The sequence below is a fragment of the Periplaneta americana genome, chromosome 2, assembly GCF_040183065.1.
Source record: "Periplaneta americana isolate PAMFEO1 chromosome 2, P.americana_PAMFEO1_priV1, whole genome shotgun sequence".
Classification (NCBI taxonomy): Eukaryota; Metazoa; Arthropoda; class Insecta; order Blattodea; family Blattidae; genus Periplaneta; species Periplaneta americana.
The window spans coordinates 86795168-86821210 of record NC_091118.1 but is presented as its reverse complement, the minus strand read 5'-3'; the positions used below and the strand labels follow the sequence as shown (position 1 = coordinate 86821210).

Here is a 26043-nt window from a genome sequence, read left to right as displayed (position 1 = left end):
TACTTTGACTGTAGAAGATACTTAAAGTAGAAGTATATACTTCGTTGTGTGAGCATAAACCTACTGTGAAGCACAGTCTAGACCAGTGTTTCCCAACCTTTTTAAGTTCGCGGCACCCTTGGGAATAACATTAAAAACTGGGGGCACTCTTTCTTGAATTAAAAAAAAAAAAACTGAAGTTTAATATATTCATTTATTGAAAGATGAAATAATAAGTAACGTACATCATAACAAAATACGGTGAACTTTACTACAATCACTGAGTAAAAATACATCAATAGAGTTTTGTTCGATTAATCATTAATGTGAAGCTTGTGATTGATGCTTAGAGCACAGATACGTGATATCGGGCCTTACACTTGACAATGAAACATGCAAATCAACCTCAAGGGTATTCAGTCTATTTCTTGCTCTGCGTTTTATTGTTACCATAGCAGAGAAGGCTTGCTCGCATAGATAGGATGTTGAAAAGGACAAAAGTGTGTGAATTGCTTTCTTCATTAGGTTAGGATACTCCTCTCTCATTCGAAGCCAAAAAGCAGCCACCGTCGCCTCACTCTTGGTGAACTTACCTTTGAGTGTGGAATCAGCGCAAAGATCAATAAATTCATCTTCGTTCGAAAGCACTGAAATCTATTTCCTCCGCACTATCTACGAAATCGAATGGTGAGACAACTCAGTCGAGATTCACAGTGGAAATAAATGGAAAATACATCTTGCAATCTTGATAAGTTATCACAAATGCAGTGTTTCAGCTTACCCATATCTTTATCTCCTGCCAGATTAAGAAGAGCTGGAAAGTTCGACAGATCTCCTCTCTGAACTGTAGATCTCCAAGAACTAAGTTTTCTTTTAAAACCTTTCATTTTATTTGAAACAAAATCTTCATTATACGCTTTCATGACTAATGCCTCTCTGTGCAAAAAACAGTGAGTTATAATTATGGATTTTCATTGAGAGCTCTGGCAGTAAAACTTTTAAATTTCCCAGACATAAGATGGCATACCATCCGTACATATATCACAACAGTCTTTCCATGAAAGATCATGGTCATCGAGAAAGGAATTAATAGAAACGAAAATATCATGGCCTGTGGTTGTAGTCTCCAGCGGTCTACAGAACAAACTGCTCACTAATATTTTCACCATCAATATATCTGATAAAACCAAGGAGTTACGGTTTGTCACCAATATCGATACTCTCATCTACTTGCAAAGCAAATATTCTATCAGTTTTTATTTTCTCCAAGACTTGTTCATTGATATTGCATGACACTTCAGATATCCTGCGGCTGATTGTATTCTTGGAGAGAGGAATTTTCGAAACTTGATCAGCTGCTCCTTCGTCAAGAATTGTTGAAACTATAACTTTACATGCAGGGCCTATGATTTCCTCTCTAAGAGCATGAGGTCCCCCCCCCCCCTGCTACTTCAAACGAGGCTTCAAGAGCAGTGTCAGCTATGGTCAGAAAAATACACCACACTTTTCTGTGACACACTAGGATGCTTTGTTGTAAGATGCCACTTCAGTTTGCTAGGTACAAGGCCTCATTGCTGAGTGTTTCGCCACAAACTAAACACACAGGGATAGGGTTTTCGTCCATACGCTAAGTAACTGTCCAGGTATGATCTTTTCTTTCGTTTGTCTTCTTTATGTGTTGCATTTGACGGTCTGGGAGAAACTGTAGTCTTAGGAGCCGACTGTTCACTTTCACTGTCCTGGCGTTTACGTTTAACAATGAACTTATCCATAGCAAAACACTGTGAATCAACGCGAAGAAAACAACTAAAAGCGGCGACGGAACTCGTACAATTTTATATATTGTTCTGTCGAAGTCTCGGGAATGTTCGTGAGGAAGCGAGTAGTCTATACTAGTACCCTATGCTGAATCGGGAATGTTCGGCAGGGACAGAGTCCGTGGATATCCACGGACTCTGGGCAGGGATTGGCTGTAATGCCATCTGCCGGAGTCAGATACAAGTATAATTGAATCATAAAAAAGAATCGATCTGTAGTGCATGAGAGTAATTAATTTGACTTATTTTATTTCAAGACCTTACAAGACTTTAGGCTTAAGTAGACAGTAATTTTTTTTGGTTTATTTCAATATCCGCGGCACCCCTTAGCCGATCACGCGGCACCCTAGGGTGCCGGGGCACACCGGTTGGGAACCACTGATCTAGACTGTGCTATGAAGTATGTACTACGTGACAATAGTATAAACTGTCAAGAGTATTCGATAATATCGATTATCGATAGTAGTTCGGGTTTATCTGCGAAGACTCATTAGTTAGTCCTTAAAATTTGGTTAGTTTAACAAGAAAATGGACAATTACGATGAAGTGGGAAGTGTGAAAGAGACAGAAGGAGATCAGCTGCTATTTGTTAATCTATTAAAATAATACATTATTAAACAAGTCACAAACTCCTGCTGTAAGAAGTGATAAAAAAGAAGCCATGAAGACTATGAAAGTTGATGTGGAAGTTTGCAGCGGGGGGGGGGGGGGGGGATAGATGAAAAGCAAATTATGAAGAAAATGAAAAGTATAGTGAAGTCAAAATCAGACATAAATTAGACAGGCCCAAAATGTTAGTCATTAAATTGTGGAACACGGAGTTGTTTCACCAAAATTATATTATAAATAGCTACATCAAAGAATAATTTTGCTAAAATGTATAGGTACATTACTTTTATAGCAATAATGTAAATCAAGTAACACATAGAATAAAATTCCAGTTAAGTTATCTCAAAATCAACATTTGAGTAGTCCATTACAAAAATTGATCATATAACATTTTTTTATTTGTAAAACCTATAAGCCTTTAACTTCTTATAAGCACGTTCTGATTGTTCTAGTCTTTCTTTGCAGGATTTTATAGCGCGAATTTGCATAAATTCAGCCATTTTAAACTGTACAAATGCTTATGCTAAGCTAATGAAGTCTCAAACAGGGCAGACTACGAATTTTCTTAGTTTATACTTAAAAGTATTTATGCAAATAGTAGTTTATACTATCAATTCTAGCATAAACTAAACATGGCCTTCCAGATCAACTTTCTGCTACACAGGAAATAATTTACTATGGGTTTTATACATAAATACCTTAGTAAGTACTACGAAAATCTTAGCAATAGCATTAATTCAACTTTATGCATACTGTAGACTGTAAAGAAACAAATGAAGTATGGATGCTTTGAAGATTAAGGTCAGGGTCTAAGCTCTGTAGACTATCATTTAATGCAAAGATAGTGTATAGATTAAAAAAAAAAAGCCAAAGAAAAGAATGAAAAGTTACAGGAACTTGTATGCAATTTAGGTGGAAACGGAGACATTGAGAAAAGAAGTATCAGACAAACAAGATCTACTTTGTCAAGCTGCTAAAGCCTTGGACCTAATTGAAGAACAACATCAGGGAGAACTCAAGAAAATTCGTCAAGAAAGGGATATGGAAAAAGAAGGGATGGAAATGCGTATAAGAGAATTGGAGCACGTAAGTTATAAATGTAATCCTATGAAGTTAATCTATGTCTTTTCTCTTCAGTTTATGCCATCCTCCCATCTTTCTGTCAGTATCAGTATTAGTTCACATTAACATGTTTTGAGAATTGTTGGTATGTTTTAACATGTACGGGTAGGTCAGGAGGCGAGACCTGACATGTGAGCTTTGCGATAGGGGAAAGAAGACCTATGATCTATTAGAAAGAGAGTTTCTTTCGTGATGGTTAATATAGGCCTAATACGAATCTACAGACACAGAAGTTTATCTCAGACTAAAACCTATCCCCCTCCATACCCATTGATGATAGAGCCATGGTACATGATAAGGTCACAGGACAGGTCTTGCCTCTTTTACTGTATTTATGTAACAATGTCTTGTCTTAGACATTTGTGTTTATAACAATTAAATCTGGAAAAAAAAAAAAAAAAAAAAGGTGTATCGGTATTTAATTTGATATTACAGACTTTCGTTGAACTTATGGTAGAGTAATATTTGGTAATCACAGGTCATATTTAAGACTTATTCATTGAAATGTCCGAAACTTGTGCATTTATTAAGTTTCAGTACTATTTACTGAAATCCTTTTCATTAGGTATTTTTATGTAAAATAACATTATATGCAGAAGCGGATTTACCAATAAGCTAAGGAGACTGAAATCTAAAGCGTCAAATTTTAGAAGCTGCAATCATTTTAAGAGCATGTTTAACACTGTAGTAACAACTAGGTTTACACAGAGGATGAATGAATTTCGAGATGAATATGAGGGCGAAAAACCAGTGAAATGATCTGTACACAGGGAAACCTAACCTTTCATTATAGCCTGACACCTCTCTACTTAATTGAGGAACACTGATGAACGTAGCTTTTCTTGGTGCACTGTGTTCTCCTTGGGTAAGAGACGCTAGCCCCAGGGTGCTCTGTGCTGACGACTGCTGCTCTAGATGTTTTTAACATTAAGTCAGAATGTCTTAAATCATTGGAACAAGATGATTTGCCAAACCAATTTTCTAGTCAAAAGTGATTGTGATTATTTATTTTATTTTAATATCTTCCTGCAACCATTAAAGGTTGCCGTAGACAGAAAGTACTATCTTAATCTTATATATAAAAGTCAATGTGGCTGTGTATTTATGTACTCTGGTTGAGTGGAAGAAAAGGCCTTATGGCCTTAACTCTGCCAGACAAAATAAAACCTGCTGCTGCTGCTGCTGCATAAAATCATTTTGTGATGTTGACGGCGGCAGTCCAACTTCCAGGTTTGGGGTCTTTGGTCCATTACGTGATTATAGAATTGAAAGAATTGAATTGTATGACTTAAAGTATCATTAATGAAGTTGACAAGGATGTTATTAATACAATGTTATTAATTTTATAGGATTTGAAAGATTATGAAGCAAAGCTAAAAGATCCAACATTCTTAAAAATGGACGGCTCTTCTGCTTTGATAAATGAAGTCTTTGGACTTAGCGCAGCAAATACTTGTGCCAATCATCATACTCACGAAGAAGTGGAGAAATTGCAGCAGCAGATAGAAGAGTTGGAGTCGCAGGTATTATCACTGTGACTGAGAAGTTTCGAAACTATTGTTATAAGTACAAAACAATTGTAGCTACTTATTTGTATTCACTGTTGTTTTATTTAAAAGTCTCCTTAGATTCTTACACACCGATTCTAGAAAACTTTCCACATTTGGAAGAATCTCTTCAAGTCTCCTTCTATTTCCTCTCACTTATTTTCTTAATCCCTCAAGTACCCACTAGTAGAAAAAAATACAAGTTTGTTTTATTTTCCATATAAATTGAAATTATAAACAGCTACAGAAGTTACATTTAACATGAACATTAAGAAACAAGACATTTTTCTCAATTTAATTTTGACTTCTTTTTTCATTTTAAACTCTCCAGTTCAGTCACTCAGGTTTTGTATTATGGTAAGAAAAATACGAAATGTATAGTATCTCCCCCCCCCCCCCCCCACACACGTTATAAGACTCCATATTTCTTATTTTTGTTATATTTAAAATTTGGCAAGTTGCAAGATTCATATTTACACTTATTACTTTATTATCTTTCTTACGAAGGTCCAGCAATTGGAGTGTTCATTGCAAGAGGAAACAGTTCGTTCAAATCAGTTGGAAGCAGATCTGCAGGATGCTCAGCAGGAAGCAGAACGTGTTGGTATCCGATGTCAAGGCCTTGAACTGGAACTAAAACAGCGTGACAGCAAACTAGAAGATCTGGTGCAGGAGTTGGAACAGAGAGGGCAGGATCTCGCAGGCTGTCATTTAAGCATCAGGACACTGGAAGAAGCCCTCAGTGCCAAGGAGCCAGAAATCCAAATTAAGGTGCCTTGTTATACAGAATTAAATTGTTTCCCCTTCCCCTTCTCTTTTCTCCTTTAAGTCTCATTTTCTTCTGCTATAATTCTTTATCCTTTTGTATTTCTATAACTCTACCATTGTTTTACTATTTGTATCCTTTGACCTCTGAAGCTTTCTCTCAATCTACTAATATTGTTCAGCGCCACTGCATTGCAGAATGGCACCAACTAACCCAACATTCAACCAATCAACTTTACTAATATTATTACTCCTACTGTACCTTTTTATTTACATAGTGTATGCATAAATGATCTGAAGCAAATTTTCAAGAGAAAGCTGCTACATTAGAATTCACACTTGAGAATAGTAATGAGTATTGGACTCGTTTAAAAAGCTATACACAGACAAAGCAGAAGAAATAATAGGATACACAGAAGGTGTGAAAATTAAGAAACCTTGGGCCACAGGAAAAATGTTGGAGAATATGGAGGAAAGGAGAAAATGGAAAAACATCAACACAGAAGAAGGCAGAAGAAACTACAGGAAACTAAACAACGAAGTAAGAAGAGAAACTGATAAGGCAAAAGAAGACTGGATAAAAGAGAAATGTGAAGAAATACAGGATCTAGAGAGAAAAGGAAGATACAATTTAATGTACCGCGAGGTAAAATGTTTGGACTTCTATCAACCATGTGGTTGATAGAGGACGACATCAGAAATTAAATAACGGACAAACAAGGAATACTAAACAGATGGAAGAAATATGTAGAAGAGTTATATGAGACAAGGAATCGTCCAAATGAATTATCTATAGAAGAAGGATTTTCTATTTTAATGAGAGAAGTTGAACTAGCGTTTAAAGAAATGAAGAATGAGAAAGCAGCAGGAATTGATGAAATCCCTATTGAATTAGTGAAATGCTTGGATGAAGACAAGAAGGAAATTCTATTATTATGCAACGAAATGTATGAAAAAGGCGAATGACCTGAAAATTTTACGGAGACCGTGTTGATTCTGAAGAAAAATAATGCTAAGAAATGTAAGAAGTTCAGAACTATTAGCCTGATATCTTACTCGGCAAAGATTCTCTTACGAATACTGAATCAATGTTTATATTCTAAGAAAGAAAAAAGTATATGGTTTATTTAACAATGCTCGCAACTGCAGAGGTTATATCAGTATCACCGGTGTGCCAGAATTTTGTCCCGCAGGAGTTGTTTTAAATGCCAGTAAATCTACTGACATGAGCCTGTCGCATTTAAACACACCTAAATGCTATCGACCTGGGCCAGGATCGAACCTGCAACCTCGAGCACAGAAGGCCAGCGCTATACCGACTACGCTACCCAGGCCAACTATATATATTCTAACATGGAAAAACAGTTGGAAGAAGAGCAGTTTGGCTTCAGGAAGGGAAAAAATACGAGAGATGCAATTGGACTGGTAAGAACAATTGACGAAAGATACCTAGAGAAGAATTAAGAACTGTACGTAGTATTTGTGGATCTAGAAAAAGCTTTTGACAGAGTGGATTGGAATAAACTGATGGGGATCCTAAAGAAAATAGGTTTGGATTGGTGAGACAGGAGTCTGTTCAGTAACCTATATATGAAACGAGTCAAAATCAGGATAGAAGAAGAAATGTCATAAGGAAGAGAAATAGGGAGAGGAGTACGTCAAAGATGTCCTTTATCACCTACCCTGTTCAACATTTACTAGGAGGATTTAGTAAAGAACTGTTTTCAGAACATGTGAGGAGTGATAGTAGGAGGAAGAAGAATAAAGTACATAAGATTTGCTGATGATATGGCTTTGTTAGCAGAGGAGGAGGTGATATTAAGGAATATGCTACAGGAGCTAAATGTCAGCTGTGAGCAGTATGGGATGAAGATAAATGCAAACAAGACAAAGACCATGGTCATAGGAAGAAAAATAAAGAAGGTAAACTTACGAATTCTAAATGAGGCAGTAGAGCAAGTGGACAGCTTCAGATACTTGAGGTGTACGATAAAAAGTAATATGAGCTGCTGCCAAGAAGTCAAAAGAAGGAATAGCAATGCCCAAGGAAGCTTTTAATAGAAAGAGGAGCATCTTTTGCGGACATCTGGAGAAAGAACTAAGGAAGATACTATCATAGTGAAGTGTTTTGTAAGGAGTGTGACATTGTATGGGGCAGAAACATGGACATTACGACGAAGTGAAGAGAAGCGACTAGAAGCATTTGAAATGTGGATATGGAGAAGAATGGAATGTGTGAAGTAAACAGACAGAATAAGAAATGATGATGTGGTGGGAAGATTGGGCGAAGAAAGAATGATGCTGAAACTGATCAAGAAGAGGAAAAAGAATTAGTTGGGTCACTGGCTAAGAAGAAACTGTCTCCTGAAGGATGCACTGAAAGAAATGGTGAACGGGAGAAGAGTTCAGGGCAGAAGAAGATATCAGATGATAGACGACATTAAGATATATGGATCATATGAGGAGACAAAGAGGAAGACAGAAAATAGGAAAGTTTGAAGAATTCTGGGTTTGCAGCGAAAGACCTGACTTTGGGCAGAACACTAAATTAAAATGAAATAAATTAATGCATAAATGCTTTGGTTGTTCATGGGTTGAAGCTATTTATTTCTATAACTTTTTATTTTCATTTCCACAGCTCTGCTGTTTCAGCTATCGTGTGTAATGTTCTACAAAAATTTCTTTTCTTCTCCCTAGAAATGTTTAATTACGTTGTAATGAAATTAATGTGGAAAAGTAAATTTTGTATACTGGTAATATATTGTATGGGTAACATCCCTGTATGACACCAGGTCATTGTACCTGTATAGAGGGAAAGCAGGTAATAAGCAGGAAAACTAATTGTCTTTAAACTAGTGATCAAAATATTTAATTGATTAACTGTGTGCTTTCAAAATTAACTAACCACAAATGTAACAAGAATTGTTTATATGATTTACACAATATTTCGAAGTATGTTTCACTTTATAAGATACTTTTACCACACTTTAGAACAAAAGAAAACTGGTTAAGAAACTTGTCCATTAGCATGTTAGAGACTGTATATAGTGATAAAAATAAATAGTAAATCGTTTTCTAAAATTACAAAAAAATGGTGGGCGATATAAAAATTCTGACTTCATTTTTGGAATCGACAGATGAATCTACATAAACAACAGAAATATTACATTTAACAAAAATCACTGTTGATCAGTGTTATTGGTAAATTCTTTTGGTTTAATTAAGGATGCGCAACTGTTGAGAGTTATATTCATAAAATCTCAAAATAAAAGAAAAAATATTATTAAGTCATTCTAGTAGTTAAAACTATTATTCTTTTCATTAGTTACCTAGATATCGCGTGAAAATTTTATTGAGAGATTTCAATGCTAAAGTAGGACAGGAGGATATTTTTAAACCTACTATTGGAAAAGAGCCTACACATAACTAGTAATGATAATGGAGTTAGGCTAATCAGCTTTGCCACATCAAAAAATTTAATTGTCAAAAGTACAACATTCCCCCATAAGGACATACATAAATATACTTGGACTTCTCCAGATGGATTGACACATAACCAGATAGATCACATCTTGATAGATAAAAGAAGACATACTAGTATAGTAGACATTCGAACTTTCAGGATCCACCACAGAGAAATATTGGAGAGCAAGAACGCTAATGGCTTCGTTGCCAAAGCCCGGCATTAGATAACACCAACAACAACGTTCAGGGGGGGCAGATTGTAATTCTGACCATTATTTGGTAATTGGAGAACTAAGAGACTATCAGTAGCCAAGCGAGTAGAGCAACAAGTTAATATTAGAAGATTCAATATTCCGAATTTAAAGAACGAGGAAACTAAGCAACATTATCAGGTCGAAATTTCAAATAGGTTTGCCGTATTAGCAAGTTCCAACGAAGTTGAGGAAGAGTTAGATGTTAATAGTGTGTGGGTAAATATTCGAGATAATATCAAAATTGCAGCTGAACAGAGTATAGGTTATTATGAAACTAAGAAAAGGAAACCGTGGTTTTGATGAAGATTGTTGCATGGTAGTAGAAAGAAGGAAACTGGCAAAATTGAAATTCTTGCAGAATCCAGTTGAGGCGAATAGAGATAATTATTTCAATAAAATATAGGAAGCAAATCGTACACTTAAGAATAAAGAGAGATATTACTTGAGGGAAAAACTGAATGAGGTAGAAACAAATAGTAAAAATAAAAACATTAGAGATTTATATAAGAGCATAAAGGAATTCAAGAATGGATATCAGGCAAGGGTAAACGTGATCAAGGATGAGAATGGTGACTTGCTTGCAGACTCTCATTCAATCCTGAACAGATGGAAAACTTATTTTGGACAACTACTAAAAATGTACATAGGCCAAATAGAAATGATCAGGACGAAAATTAAATACAAACTGTTGAACCATTTATACCTGAACCCATACTTTCTGAAGTCGAAATTGCAATAGAAAATCTGAAAAATTATATGTCTCCAGGTATCGATCAAATTTCAGCAGAATTAATACAAGAGGGTGGAAGTGCATTATCTAACGAAATTTATAAGCTTGTACTTGCTATTTGGGAAAAGGAAATTGTACCATAACAATGGAAGGAATCCATAACCGTACCTATCTTTAAGAAGGGGGACAAGACTAACTAGTAACTTTCGGGGAATATCACTTTTGTTGACGTCATACAAAATTTTGTCCAATATTCTTTTGAGAAGATTAACTCCATATGTAGATGAAATTATTGGGGATCATCAGTGTGGTTTTAGGCGTAATAGATCAACTATTGATCAGATATTTTGTATTTGACAGAATGGAGAAAAAATGGGAGTATAAGGGTACAGTGCATCAGTTATTCAAAAAGGCATATGACTTGGTTAAGAGAGAAGTTTTATATGATATTCTTATTGAATTTGGTATTCCCAAGAAACTAGTTTGATTAATTAAAATGTGTCTCAATGAAACAGCAGAGTTCGTATAGGTCAATTTCTGTCAGATGCGTTTCCAATTCACTGTGGGCTAAAGCAAGGAGATGCACTATCACCTTTACTTTTTAACTTTGCTCTAGAGTATGCCAGTAGGAAAGTCCAGGGTAACAGAGAGGGTTTGGAATTGAACGGGTTACATCAGCTGCTTGTCTATGCAGATGACGTGAATATATTAGGAGAATATCCACAAACGATTAGGGAAAACACGGAATTTTACTTGAAGCAAGTAAAGAGATAGGTTTGGAAGTAAATCCCGAAAAGACAAAGTATATGATTATGTCTCGTGACGAGAATATTGTACGAAATGGAAATATAAAAATTGGAAATTTATCTTTTAAAGAGGTGGAAAAATTCAAATACCTGGGAGCAACAGTAACAAATATAAATGATACTCGGGAGGAAATTAAACATAGAATAAATATGGGAAATGCCTGTTATTATTCGGTTGAGAAGCTTTTATCATCCAGTCTGTTGTCAAAAAATCTGAAAGTTAGAATTTATAAAACTATTATATTACCGGTTGTTCTTTATGGTTGTGAAACTTGGACTCTCACTTTGAGAGAGGAACATTAAGGGTGTTTGGAAATAAGGTTCTTAGGAAAATATCTGGGGCTAAGAGGGATGAAGTTACAGGAGAATAGAGAAAGTTACACAACACAGAACTGCACGCATTGTATATTCTTCACCTGACATAATTAGGAACATTAAATCCAGATGTTTGAGATGGGCAGGGGATGTAGCACATATAGGCGAATCCAGAAATGCATATAGAGTGTTAGTTGGGCAGCCGGAGGGAAAAAGACCTTTGGGGAGGCCGAGACGTAGAACCTCAGCCGGAGTGTGATATGTGCCGTGTTCCACTTACGGTGGAACATTTTCTATTGCACTGCAGAAAATATGACCGTGTCCGCCAGCAATATGGAATTCGGCCGACACTACGTGATGCTCTTGGAAATGATTTTAAATGTACAAATGCAGTTCTAAAATTTTTATCGACTACAGGATTGGATAAGGTGATTTAGTTTTTATTGACCTGTTTTTACTTATCCTCCAGACCCTTTACATCCGGAGGTTACATTTGTTTTTTATTTGATTTTACATTGTTGACATTTCGGACTTTATACATCCGAATATTTTATAAAATTTTATTGTTTTTAAAATATGATTCACAATTTATCTCTGGTGGCCTTAGTTTTATTGGTTTATTGGTTCGTTTTGAATACCACCTAGGGTCGTAGAATTGCTCACTTTTATGATTGTGTAGAAATCACCTGATGTATACTGCATTTGTGTGCCTCGTTTTACCATGACAACGCTTTTTAGTTCTTTTAGCACTCTGATTATTATATTATTTATGTCTTTGTTATATTAAGAATTTTAGATAAGGGTACAAATAGCCATAGTAGATCTTCTTAAACCCTACTACTCGATTTGAGAGAAGTGGGATGTGATGGTAGAGACTGGATTGGTCTTGCTGAGGATAGGGACCAATGGCTGGCTTATGTGAGGGCAGCAATGAATCTCCGGGTTCCTTAAAAGCCAGTAAGTAAGTAAGTGATTGTTGTCAAAAATAGACAAGAAAGTATGAATGAAAAGTGCGCAAAAGACGAGAACGACGAATTCATTGTGGCCATTTCTGTCAGTTGTTTTCCACCATATCTCGTAGCATAAATAGAGTGTAATTTTAATTTGTTGGAGTCTGAGTGAGTTTTTGAGTGCGAATATAATACGCCAGTTTTCATGATGACGTTTTACCAAAAAAAGATGCGTATTATTATCATGTAAATATGGTACAATATGTGTTTATTATTAAGATGTGGCCGGCCTAGAAATTCCTGGAAAGTTGAAGCTGCCCATTCTTGTCTCCATATGTGCAGCTTCAATAAATTGGTTATGTGCCAGTGGGAAAATCACTCGAGAGAGAGGAGAGATGTAGGTGTAGAGGAAGAAGAAATGAAACATTTTAAACAAAGAGAATTCAGGGCCAAAGCTGTGACCACACTGAATGCAACTACCTCAACATCCCTCCAAACTGAAAATATTTTGACACTAGACTCAACCTGATATGACGAGAAGGTTGCTGATTGGTTTTTGAATTCCAGTGAGTGGAAGAGAGAGGAAATGTGTTTGTAACTGACTTTTTCTTTTTTCTTTCTTCTTCTTGTTCTCCGTCGTTTTTTTTTTAAATCACATGTTATATTATTAATGCTATTTCAGATGTAATTAAATACCATTTCTGTTATATGTATTTCTCACATACGTTTTTTTCTTCAGACCTCCCATAAAATGTATAAATGAAGTTTTACTGTATTAAAATTGCCATAACTATAAATATACGTTGTTCGTAATAAAAGGAACTGACTGATGTTTGATGTACTTGGACTTTTGTAAGAAGCCTTCATATAATAATTGTACTATAAGATATGTAGCAATAATAATGATGATGATGATGATAATAATAATAATAATAATAATAATAATAATGTAAATTAGTCCACCTTTCTGCGTGTCCAATTGACAATGCTGCCTAACACACTGGTTGGCTATACTTCATCTTCATGTAAATATTCTGTGCTGTATAGTCATAACTATGGGGTTATTTTGTGGAGAAAAAAATCGTCTGTGTTATGCTGTAAACGATGTGGATACTTCACGAAACAAAAGTTAAGGTGATTTTTGACAGTTGGATATGAACCACAATAGCATAAAAAGCATGGATGTTCTGTAAGTACAGCAAAATAACATGCTGTCATCAGACTGTCAAAATACATGCACATAAAAGTATTTTCTATACAATAGTTAATTTGGCTTTTAGAAAGAAAAACCTGTCTCACTCTACATTTCTTATTGGGAAACACGGATCTTTAAGGTATGCAACTGTAAAGACACTATAGTCTTCCATTAACTTCATCAGTACTTGTGCCACAGTCATTGCTCCTACATTAAATGGAAATTGCTCAATCCCGAATTTGTATTTGTGTACACTCTTGAAGAAAAAGCCCTTTAAATACAGTTCAAAACTGGGATTTCTTTACATTTTTCCTGATACTTGTGTCGATTGTCGAAACTAATAAGCTTGAAAGTATAAAAAGTGTGGTTGTTACTTACCCCACCCTTTTTTTTTTTTTTCTAAATTGTTACTCTTTCATTCAGTGTCTTCACAAAGTAATGCCATGTGTAGAAGAGTGTGTTCATTTGATTTGCAGGTACAAGAGCTGTGTGAACGAGATCGTATTATTGAAGAAAAACAAAGTCAGATAGAACAACAGAACAAAGTCCTGGTGGAGATTCAGATAACTCTGGATGAGAAGCAGCGGCAGATAGAGACTTTGAGGTCGTCACTTGCAGCTCGTGATTCGTCTATTGCAGATCTAGAAGGTCGACTGGCAAAGGCAAAAGCCAATGCTCGCAACTTGGAAGCCAAACTGGATGCATCAGTGCATGAGGCCAACAGACTTCGGGAAGAGGTGAGCATTATTTATATGCAGTGAAAACTGAATTCCTCCTTTTTTTTCAGAACCTACCCCAAGGGAAGACGGATAACTTCCAAAATTTATATGTCACTATATCAAAGTTAACATTCTCTCTTTATATTTAATTTTCATTTCCATCCAGATTTTGTATGGAGAATGAAGTTTAAATTGAACACAGTATCAATTAAATTTAATTTTACACGTCCCCTTCTCCATTACAAGCTCTGATTTGACGTGTATTTCAGTCATTTCTTTTGTGAACTGTAGTTATAGGTCTGGCAAGCAGGGATTACCGATGACAGGAATGCGAACAAAACAATTTGATAAGGAAGAGTGGGCGATAGGAAAGGTCACGAGATAACTTGAATGATATTCAAGAGTACAGTTGGAAGAGAAACGACATCGATAGAATCAGTCTTGCATTGTGATAGTTACATTACAGTTTTAGTTTCAGTTCCACTGCATGTGAATACATGTCTTGTTCCAAGTACGTTAATTTTATTATATGTAGTGATGGAGCATTTCCCTCTCAGAGTATCATTATTTTATTTGTAAACATAATGTTGCGTGTTTAATTTGCTTCGAATTTTTCTCTTGCTGTGCTCTTCATTTCCACAGGCGATGTCCCCATCTGTTCATCTTCTTGGAAGAGACCATACTTCCATCGGCCCACATCTCTCGCTCCCTCAATGTGCCTACATACACACATCAAAACAGATAGTAACGCCACCACTGCTTTTCGGTAATCGTTCCTTGCGCGAGCTATATCCAATTGGCAGGGATGTGGAAGTGCCTGCACTATGTGTTCTCGAGAACCAGCACAACATTTCCTTAAGAGCGATGATTGTACTTTAGCTATCTTGATGAAAAGTGAATCTTGTTGATTTTGTATTACTTGTAGTATGAGCACGCTATATAGGATCTTTAACATCCCTGATCTAGACATCTAAGTGTTCTATCTGATTGCAGAGATCTGTAGGGAGTATACTTCAAGTTACAGTCGATTACCTCTCTGACCAATTCTTTTTTAATTCTCTGTCTCATTTCTTGGAGGGAGAGGGGAAAAGAGAGTGAGATATGGGGTGATGTCAAAACCGTATTCTTAACCTTCAACCTGAAGGACTTTAGCGTTGCATTGGGCTAATCTTGTTTCCAGTAACCACACAGGAGCAAACTCACCAATGGCTACATTTGTTTCTCTTTCTTTATTATCTCTTTCTGTTGGTCTGTGAAACTAGATAATTTTGGAAAAGAACCCCCGTATTCAGTTTCTATAATTAGGACTCAGAAAATATAGCAACAATATGGCTACGGTTCTATGGACTGGAAGGTCCTTTGTTCAGTCCCGGGTGGCAGCAGGATTTTTCTCATTGCCATTGTCAAATGGCCTTGAGGTTCACTCAGCCTCCTGTCAAATTGATTAGCAGGTCTTGGTAGTGAAAGGCAGTCAGAGGAGAAAAATTCGGCGTAGTTCAGTGGTTAGAGTGCTTGGTACATAGAACCAAGGACCCAGGTTCGATCCCCAGTGCTGGAGCAAATTTTTCTCCTCTAACAATCATTGTTACCGTAACAGATATATTCTATAGGACCAAAAAAGTAATCTTCCCGTAGATTCTTCGCCCAGCAGTGGAATCCTGGCTACCAAGTCACTCAATTTAGTGTGCTCCTTGTATCATGACAGTTGATTTAATATAGTCAACATATATATCGAACATGGAGTAAGACCACATAGGGAAAACACTAGAGGAGGGAGATTCGATTCCGTGCTGTGGATTGAACTTCGGCGTAGCTCAGTGATTAGAGCACTTGATACATAGAACCAAGGCCTCTGGTTCGATCCCCAGTGCTGGAGCGAATTTTTTCTCTTAACAATCATTGTTACCATAACAGATATATTCTGGAGGACCAAGAAATTAATCTTAACGTAGATTCTTCGCCCAACAGTGCATATATATACTTTGGGATCCTGGCCACCAAGTCACTGAATTGTGTGTGCTCTTTATATCATGACAGTTGACTTAACATAAAATATGTTAACATATATGTAACATGGAGTAAGGCCACATAGGGAAAACACTAGAGGAGGGAGATTCGATCCAGTGCTGTGGATTGAACTTCGACGTAGCTCAATGGTTAGAGCACTTGGTACGTAGAACTAAGGATCCAGGTTCGATCCCCGATGCCAGAGTGAATTTTTCTCCTCTAACAATCATTGTTACCATAACATATATATTCTGTAGGACCAAAAAATTAATCTTAACGTAGACTATTGTAATAAGAATCTTAAACATAATAACCAGAGAAAAAATATTATGGAACTTAAACAGAGTGTGAGGAATAGTAATGATGGTGGAAAAAGACCTGAGCTAGGACATCAGATGTAAAAGGAAACTACTACTCCCATTCATGAAGGTGGCAAGAGCGAAAGGGCACTTTGCAAAGTTATGTGAAGAAGATAAATAAAAAATCAATGGGAAACTCTATGACGTAGAATTGTTAAAGGAAAAGACTAATATGAAATTTGAAGGATGGATTATTGTTCCTGTTCATGTGTCTAAATTTAGGAATATACATCTCAGAGTTCCTTTCCCAGCATATCCAGTAATTACGAGATGGAGAGCTTGATTAAAATCTTAAGCTGATTATGTAAAGGTAATGGTATCCCTGTAATATGCCATGAAGGCATTTGGGGGGCATGGAGGTAGAGCCCCATGCTTTCCATGACCATGGCACTAGAATGAGGTGGTGTGGTCGGCACCACGCTCTGACTGCCTTTTACCCCCGGGAAAGACCCGGTACTCAATTTTATAGGAGGCTGAGTGAACCTCAGGGCTGTTCTGAAAGTTTGGCAATGAGAAAAAAATCCTGTCACCACCTGGGATCGAACCCCGGACCTTCCAGTCCGTAGCCAGCTGCTCTACCAACTGAGCTCTGATTATGTTGTTATTATTATTATTATTATTATTATTATTATTATTATTATTATTATTATTAATCATCATCATCATCATCACCACCATCACGACTATTATAATAATTTGTTATTTTGTTGTTATTGCCGGTATTACTATTTTGAGTCTGTAAGAAAGTGACCCAATGATTTGATTGTAACAGTGCAGTTGGAATAAAAATTAGCTAAACACTTTTCATTATATAAATAATAAATAAATAAAAAGTAAATAAATTAATATAGGCCCTGTAAGCGAAGTTTTGGATTTTGGCCTGCTTCCATCGAAACTCGATATATTTTTAACTAATGGTGTCATTCACCTGAATGAAGCCAGTTATGTAGATCAATTTACTGGATGTGCCATAGGAGGTTGGTCTATGCTACACCGAAGATGAAATGATGGAGATTTGTTGAGATGCCACAAGGAAACCGGAGCTTCTGGAGAAAACGTCTGTGTTACCTGGGCCACAGGCTTGCTCAATACAAGTAATAAATCTGGGTTGTGCTGGGGATCGAACCTGGGTCCGCAGGATTATAATTCCAGCGTCTAGCCACTAGACCACCTTGGTAGTGATGTAGAAAATATTGATTCTAGTAATATACTTTTTTCAAATATTCACCTGCTGTTTCAGCAGATGTTGAATGGGTCTTTTCTATATATACAGCTGTTAACTGATAATAGCTGACTCTTTTTACTTTCAGTAAGTTGCAAATTATGTTCTTAATTTATTATATTGTGAATATTACAAAGTGAACCTATTTTTATGCACTTCACCACTCACTTTAAAACATATCATATGCATGATTCATGTTCCATGTACAATGAGGGACAGTAGTTGAGTGACTGGAGTTTTTTCTAAGTCAAAGAATGCCACACTGCTCATGCTTCTACCAGAAAGTTTTTGCTTATCTGTTTAAATATTACATATTAAACCACAAAAGAGTAAATTGAAATCATCAGTATCAGTTGCAAAAGACACAGCCCTGCATTAGGGGAGAGTCGGGTAGTATCGGACATCGGGTAATATCGGACAGTGCATTTCTTTCATATACCTCCATATGGTAGTACCTGAATGACATGGTTACGTTTCTCTATGCGACATCACAGAAACGTAACCATGTCAATCAGGTACTATCATCGAGTGGTAGATGAAAGAAACTCACTGTCCGATACTACCCGACTCTCCCCTATATATTGACTACACCCCAACTCTGGCTACTAGCAACAGATATCTATAATGAACACAGATCAAAATACCCCTCATTTCTCGTGAAAAACAACAACTGAATATACCACAGTGGACTATAGTGGACTTTATGTTGTCAGCAAACAGCTGGATACATTGAGAAGATTGATAAATATTACATATCTATGCTGAGAAGAAATTAAAACTAGAGGCTCTTATGAACCGCGCTACAGATCTTGAAATATATTGCCTGCTCAACAATTATTCCCTCACTGTATAGACTGTACTACTGTTTATGTAAAGGAATATGTAGTATGTTTACTCCCTCTCAACATAATATACTATAACACACATCTTTTGCTCCTACATTTTTCGGGCCCTGTTAATAACATTAATTGCAGTTATGAAGACAAAATGTCATGTGAAAGAGCATGGTATTTTATTGAGAATAAAAAGAACACGTCTATATTTAATGTATTATGGATTCAATGTGTATGTTTCGTTTTTAACATAAGTGTGAACTGGAAAGTTCTCAGCTTTGTTTTTATCTGATTTTTTCAGGTTGAGACATTAAAAGCTCAGCAGAAGCGTATTAATAACAGAAGTCGAGAACAAATGCAACAAGAACTTGACTTACTCTCACCTTTAAGACGAAGGAGCAGCAATCTGTCAAGTATATCTGATGACAAGACCTCTCCTGGAAGACGAACACGTCCAGTTTCAGAAGATGACTCGACTTTAAGGAAACGTATGTTGGAGTTGAAAGAAAAGGAGGAGAAGTTAAAGATATTAGAAGAGAGTCAACAAGAAGTAAAAACACAACTTGATGCTGCTCGACAAGAAGCAAAGAACTTAGAAGATAAAGTGAAGCAGTTAGAATCTGGATGGAAGGATGCTGAGTCCAAGCTTCAGGAGGCTGAGAAGAAGATAAAGGATAAGGAAGGTAAATCAAAAAAGCTTGAGGAAGACCATCTTAAAGCTTGCCAGGCTATTAAAAGCTTCATGAAACGAACAAAAGATATGGGGCGTGAAATGGAGCAGCTCAGATCAGAGGTGAAAAAGAAGGATCGTAATATTCGTGATCTGTTGTCGAAAATGAACGAACTACAAGACGCCTACAACAAAGCAAACTGGGAAGCTCGGCAACTGCAGGCACAAGCACGTGTTCAAGGTGGCGGGGGAATTCCTGGTGCATTTGAAGACGTCCGTGATATGACAGAAGAGGAGAATGAGGTATGAGCGCTTTTATGTTTGTATGCAGAGCTTTATATGCTGTGGCTTTGTTGCTTCGTCTTTATACTAGTACTTGAATATTAAAAGTGCATGATTGTTCAGTTCAGTGTACGTTATGCTTTGTTATGTTAATTTCACAGCAATTTTTTATTCCATTTTAGGGAATGGTTTATGGCACACGGCTTAAACATTTTTATTATAGAAAATGATGCTTCTAGGACATTATTTGGATTACCGCTGACTAACATCTTTATTGAAATATGTAAATTTAATATTTATCCACATGAGAAACATTGGAATAACATAACATGAATTTATTTTCATGCAAGTGAAGACAAAATATTGGGATGATTTCGATTAATTTTTGATGCCAAAGATAACTGTTTCAAAGCATGCTTTTATTAAAAATAATGAGCTTTATTTGTGATAATCAGTATTCAGTATGAAGTCTTAACCAGCATGATAATTATTTGTTATAGTCCTAACAACTAAGAATGATATTCATGTTCAGCTCTAAGTCAGACCACTGGGAATTATATTTTAGTTATAGCACATAACATGGCACTTGGCTAGTATGCAGTTGCACCAATGAGATGTAGTTGTATAAAATAAGGAACAAAATAAGAAACTTTTCCAAAATTATATTATGACGCACATTATAAATATGTGTAATGTAATTTTTTTGTAAAACACGTAAATATTGTATAAAGTGCAACTGATTGTAGATATTATTTTGTATTACATTCACGAAGCAAGTGCCAATACAGAAGTCTAAATCTGTGTGTTTACTGTTTGCATTTCCTTCCAGTTTCCTTTTCATGTTACTTCCTTTTAAGCTAGTAGACACCACAAGAAGGATTTTTTATCAGACAGCTATACAAACTGAATTATAACAAATGAACAAAAAAGGTTTCAATCTTTTTATACATGGTTTTTTTCTTTTTTTGGAGGAGCGGATATCTGCTTTGTATCAGAATTCTTTTGTCTTATAAATGTCTAGTTTTTTCCATCTCCGATTTAAAATAAAAATGTAAGAGTTTCTTTTGATATGCACTTTGTGCATATACAGTAAATATGTACATATATGTATTTTATATGAAACCAATACGAAATTGTAGGACAGATTTTCTTCATATTTTGTACTTACGAATTAAATTACAAAGGAAATGTAGTAGTAATGTTAGTATTTAATGACCAGACACACTTTGATGTTCTCCTTCCACCTTCTCAATTCCTAATATCTCAATGGTTCTGATTTGTCTCTGTATATTCGAGGCAGGGCATCTCTGCAGATGATCTGTGTTCATGATGGTGTCGGTGACACATTTTGGAGATCCGTAAAAATAATAGCACCCCATTTATATGAACTAAAAGGAGTACAACCATTTTGGATAACATGTTTTTTCAGATAATCCATGGTACTATTTTCGGTAGTGCACTAACAACTGCTAAACACATACAGCATCACAGAAATGAATACATGTGGAATCAGTTGTCACCTCTCATTCAGATGTATCTGGTTCCACAATTCTTGTGGTACGGGTAGGTAGGGCAGAAAGTGTAAACAAGGATAAACTTTACTTGATGGGACCAACATACATCCACTGGTCACTACTGAACACTAAAACAAGTGTACTGAGGATGTGAAAGCAAATTTTTCTACCTACTGCATTTTTTAAAGTGCATTCACCTTTACTTGTAGCCTTGCTGTGGGGTGAGAACAGGGTGGTCAATGTCTTATTGTCGAGCATTGACAGACCTTCAGAACATAAGACACGGTTATATTTTGGACAGTATTTTTAAGAAAATTTATATTACCATATTTACTCTCATAATAGAGGCACTTTTTTCTCTTTTCGATTTTTATAACAAAAACTAGAGCGCGTCCTTTATGTGAGGAAAAAATTTTAGTGGAGGTGGGGGGGGGGGGGGGGGAGTATCAAAGTTATGCTAACTCGAATGCTGAAATCGATACAATATGTAACAATACGAGTATATGGGCCGTGACTATTTTGTATATCAGTTGCATTGCACATAAAATGATTGATAGTTAGCAGCAGTTGTATAAACAGATGGTAACTTGTAACTTTGAATAAAGCAACAACCAGGTGGCCCAGGTTCGAATCCCGGTCAGGGCAAGTTACCTGGTTGAGGTTTTATTCTGGGGTTTTTCCTCAATCCAATATGAGCAAATGCTGGGTAACTTTCGATGCTGGACCCCAGACTAATTTCACTGGCATTAACACCATTTCATTCAGACGCTAAGTAACCAGAGATGTTGATACAGTGTCGTAAAATAACCCAATAAAATAAAATAAAAAATACAGCAACAATAAGACAAGACACTTTATTGTTATTATTAACACTAGCCTTACCTCATTCACTGCAGATGTCCTAAGAAGATTGCGTTATTAATTGGACAGTACCTATATTTTGCATGCGTAAAATAAAGAACCAATCACGATTGCAGTGGTACTGTGCATTGTTGTTTAAAAACTTGAATTTAAACATAAGCATTGCGACTTTCGATATTATTAAAATGATCTTTGTTTAAAATGAAATGCGTCTGTCATGCAGGGATTTATTATTATTATTTTAACGCGAAAAATTGGGATGCGTTAATTATGCGGGGGCATCCATTATACGGGTAAATACAGTATGTTATGGTCCAAAAAAATATGGAATGTATTTTTTACGTCAGTCTTTCGGTTGAGCAGAACTTTACTGTAGATAATTTCTATTAATGAGCTGCAAGGTAAATGTAGTCAGTCACCAAATAAAACATTATTATTGCATCACAGTGGGGGTATGTCCGGAACTGTTTGTGTTAGGAGTACAGATCATGATTAATTGTTCTTGGTAGCTTGTTAAAATCTTTAAATGCTTAATCTTGGAATTGTTGATTTATGAATACTTAAGCAGAGAGTTGTGGGTGTAAAATTTCAATCTCCTTCTTTGCCATTTGATATTCGTTTTTGTTATCTTGCACTTCATAGTGTGTAAGTATCCATTGTAGTTTAATGATATACTGTTTACTGTCTGTGAAGAATTTTTAATTTGTCTGTTTCTGTGGGATTGTTGTTTATAGGAATATTATATTAGATACAGTTTGCAGACGACACATTTTGGTGGTCCATAAATACATAGTTTGTGTAAGCAAGCTGCAAGGCAGTTGTAGTCGTCACTACAACTAAATCATGGTGAGGGAAGTGAAACGTGAATGGAGAACATCCAAGTGCCTAGACATTAGGTACTACTACTGTTACTATGAGTGCTGCTTCAGCTGCTGCTGCTGCTACTACTACTACTACTACTACTACTACTACTACTACTTTTACTACTACTGCTACTACTACTACTGCTATTACTACTACTGCTGCTGCTACTACTACTACTACTACTACCACTACCACTACCACCACCACCACCACCACCACCACCACCACTACATTTCCTATGTAAATTAATATCCATAAAAGTGTGTGTATAGGCATGTGTGCGTGCGCGTGCATTTGTGTGGACACTACAAATAATTTATATCAACATAAGTCCGGAAATGCTTGATTTGGGTTAAGGCTTCCTAAGCACAAAAACATAAGAAGCTAATTAAATGCAGACTCTTGTTAAAATCGGCTTTGTTCATGGCATTGTGTTAATATTTGTAACCTCTATTTCTCGGATTGAATGATTTTTTCTCTCTCTTGTATGGAACCCAAAGGATTGCACTGCAGCCTGTGAATGATTGGGTAGCCGAATGGTTGCGCTCTTGTACAAGTTCAGCACATCGCACTGTGAACTGAACCTGGGCTATGGTATGGATGATGGTGAAATGAGTCCGAGGTCCAACACCGAAAGTTACCCAGCAATTCTGCTTCAATTGGTTGAGGGAAAACCCCGGAAATTAACCCAACCAGGATTTGAATCTGGGCCTGCTCGTGTCATGGTCAGATGTGCTAACCATTACCCTACTTTGAGGACTTTGAATAATGTTAATCCAAATGCCTTAGCTCCTGCAGGTGATTTTTGTCATTACATGATACAGTAAGTAACATCAGTACAAAGGTTTTCCAAATCCGAGGAGAATTGTGTGTTGCCCTTGAAAGTTGTCGAAACAATGTAGACTGGAACTAGTGGATATGCATTATATTTATGATTTGGCAGACGACAATGCTGTGGAGGCTCATTGTTTGTGCCAAGAATGGTGCCCAGAATGAAGATGTGTGATAGGAAAGCATGTGTAAATTATTCATTACCACTTTTGTGAATATGGGAATTTTGCACCTCTTTCTATCAAGACAGAATGACTGAGATCTGCGACTCATGAAATAGAGGAGAAAATTGTGGATGTTGCAAATGAGACTCCTGGAATCAGTGCAATATGAAGGCTACTAATTCAAATAAATGTTGGTCACTCATTTATCTGGAGAATAACATCTGTATTCTTTAAGCATCTGCAGTGTATACAGGCCTTGTGACCACAAAATTATCCTCTACGAGTAATGTTCTGTCAGTGGTCCATGCAGCAGTGTGGTGTAAATTCTAACTTCGCTGCCTCTGTTCACAAGAGGTGGGATCTAAAATTTTCACAGTCAGCATCTGTGGACAAACGGAAATTCATATGCAATTCTTCCATCATATCACAACAATGTGGACAGATGGATATCCACATGCAGTTCTTCCAAACATCACCAGCAGTGATCCTTTCTCAACATTTAGGCCGGAATTTTTTGGAATTAATTTATTTGGACACTATACTTGCAAACAGACTTACAGGGAGAGCCTATAGAAACTTCCTGAAAATTAACATGCCTGATTAATTGAGCTACATGTGACTAATCATTCGTCAAGAAGTGCATTTCATGCGTGATGGTGTTCCTGCACATTTCAGCATCATCCATAGGTACCTGAATCAAAGGTTTTCTGGTTGGTGGATAAGTATATGTGGCCCAATTGCCTAGTATCCACGCTTACCTGATATAAATCTACTGTATTTGTACTTGTGGGACCTTCAAAATCTTTGGTATATTCGTCTCCAGTGGGTGCTGTGAAAACTCTCCATAATCGAATTGTGGCAGGTTTCAGAGAATATGTAACACACCAGAAATTTGGGATTGTCTTCGTGAGGCATAGACATATTGGACATTTACTTTAAGAAGTGAAGAGCAGAGCTGAGTGTCATAGCATCTGCAGTTAATTATATTTCGATGTAATAATGTTTAGAAAGCCATAACTCCGAAGCTAAAATTTTTCGGACCTATGTTGATATAAACTACCCCATATTTATTCAAATATAAGACGACCCCCAGTTTCCCAGTGGCTTCTGTAGGATTTAATTTTCAAGGTATTTTTCTGTTGATGAATTCACAGACATTATTAACTACAGTTCTAGAACATATAAAATTTCAAGTTTACTTACTTCTGCAAAATAGATATTGGTAGATCCTCTTGATGAAATGAAAATTGTATCCTTATAGGGCCTAATAGTCTAAATATTATATTTACAAAAACTATGTACAAGAAGTAACTGCTAGGGGTTGAAATGGAAGTACTTATGGAATTTGGAACTTGGCAGTTTTTTTTGTCATACACCACACAGTTCAATACCATTGTGAAAAAGCAGATCACAGGAGAAACTACTATGCCTGTGTCATTATTTAGTATACTACTATGCATGTGGCGTTATTTAGTATACTGTACAACATTAAAAGATTTACACAAAAATTGGAGAAAAACCTCGTCTTATATTCGGGTAAATATGGGACTCATTCCCGAAGTTATGCTGTGCATATTTTAAACATTGTGCATGTGCACATGCCCCCCCCTCCCCTAATAGTTTATAAAACTTTCTTCTCCAGTCGCATACACATTGACTATAGGTATGTCTTTGTATTGACAATAGATTTTGTCTTTGTATTTTGGAAAACTCATGATAATTCCCTTAAATTTGAAAGTGTTTACTAAGTTGTTCTTCTCTCCTGTTTTCTTCCAAGGTACGTTACTTTCAATCTCAAATTTATTTAAATGGTGAGCAAATTCAGATTAACTCAACTTCTAAGGTCTTAGAATTCATTTCTGATGGAAAAACTTTTATGAAAAAGATAGTGTTGCTTCGCAGTGCCTACCACAATTAAATCTCTTGAACATCATAGCCAACAAGAAGTGAGGATCAGATATCACGACAATGCGAGGGTTTTATAATTATATAAAATCCGACCTGACTTACAGATATGAAATTTGGGGACAAGCATCAGCGACTCCTCTACACAAAATTTCTTTTCTCTGAAATGCTGCATTACGACTGCCTGGAAGTTAAAAAAAAACTACATCAATAATTGTCTTAAAAATTGAATGTAATATTTAATCTGTCAAACACTGT

The 26043-nt window shown here is 36.2% G+C and overlaps 1 protein-coding gene across 3 annotated transcripts in view; it reads left to right on the top strand.

The window, feature by feature from the left end:
• LOC138694384 (CDK5 regulatory subunit-associated protein 2-like) overlaps nucleotides 1-26043 on the top strand; it is a 382662-nt gene that overhangs the window by 277295 nt on the left and 79324 nt on the right. For all 3 annotated transcript variants that reach the window (XM_069818071.1, XM_069818072.1, XM_069818070.1), the window contains exons 4-8: nucleotides 3318-3491; nucleotides 4877-5050; nucleotides 5582-5845; nucleotides 14031-14291; nucleotides 18996-19667. In XM_069818071.1, the coding sequence (XP_069674172.1) occupies nucleotides 3318-3491; nucleotides 4877-5050; nucleotides 5582-5845; nucleotides 14031-14291; nucleotides 18996-19667 (1545 nt within the window). The remainder of the gene's footprint in view (nucleotides 1-3317; nucleotides 3492-4876; nucleotides 5051-5581; nucleotides 5846-14030; nucleotides 14292-18995; nucleotides 19668-26043) is intronic.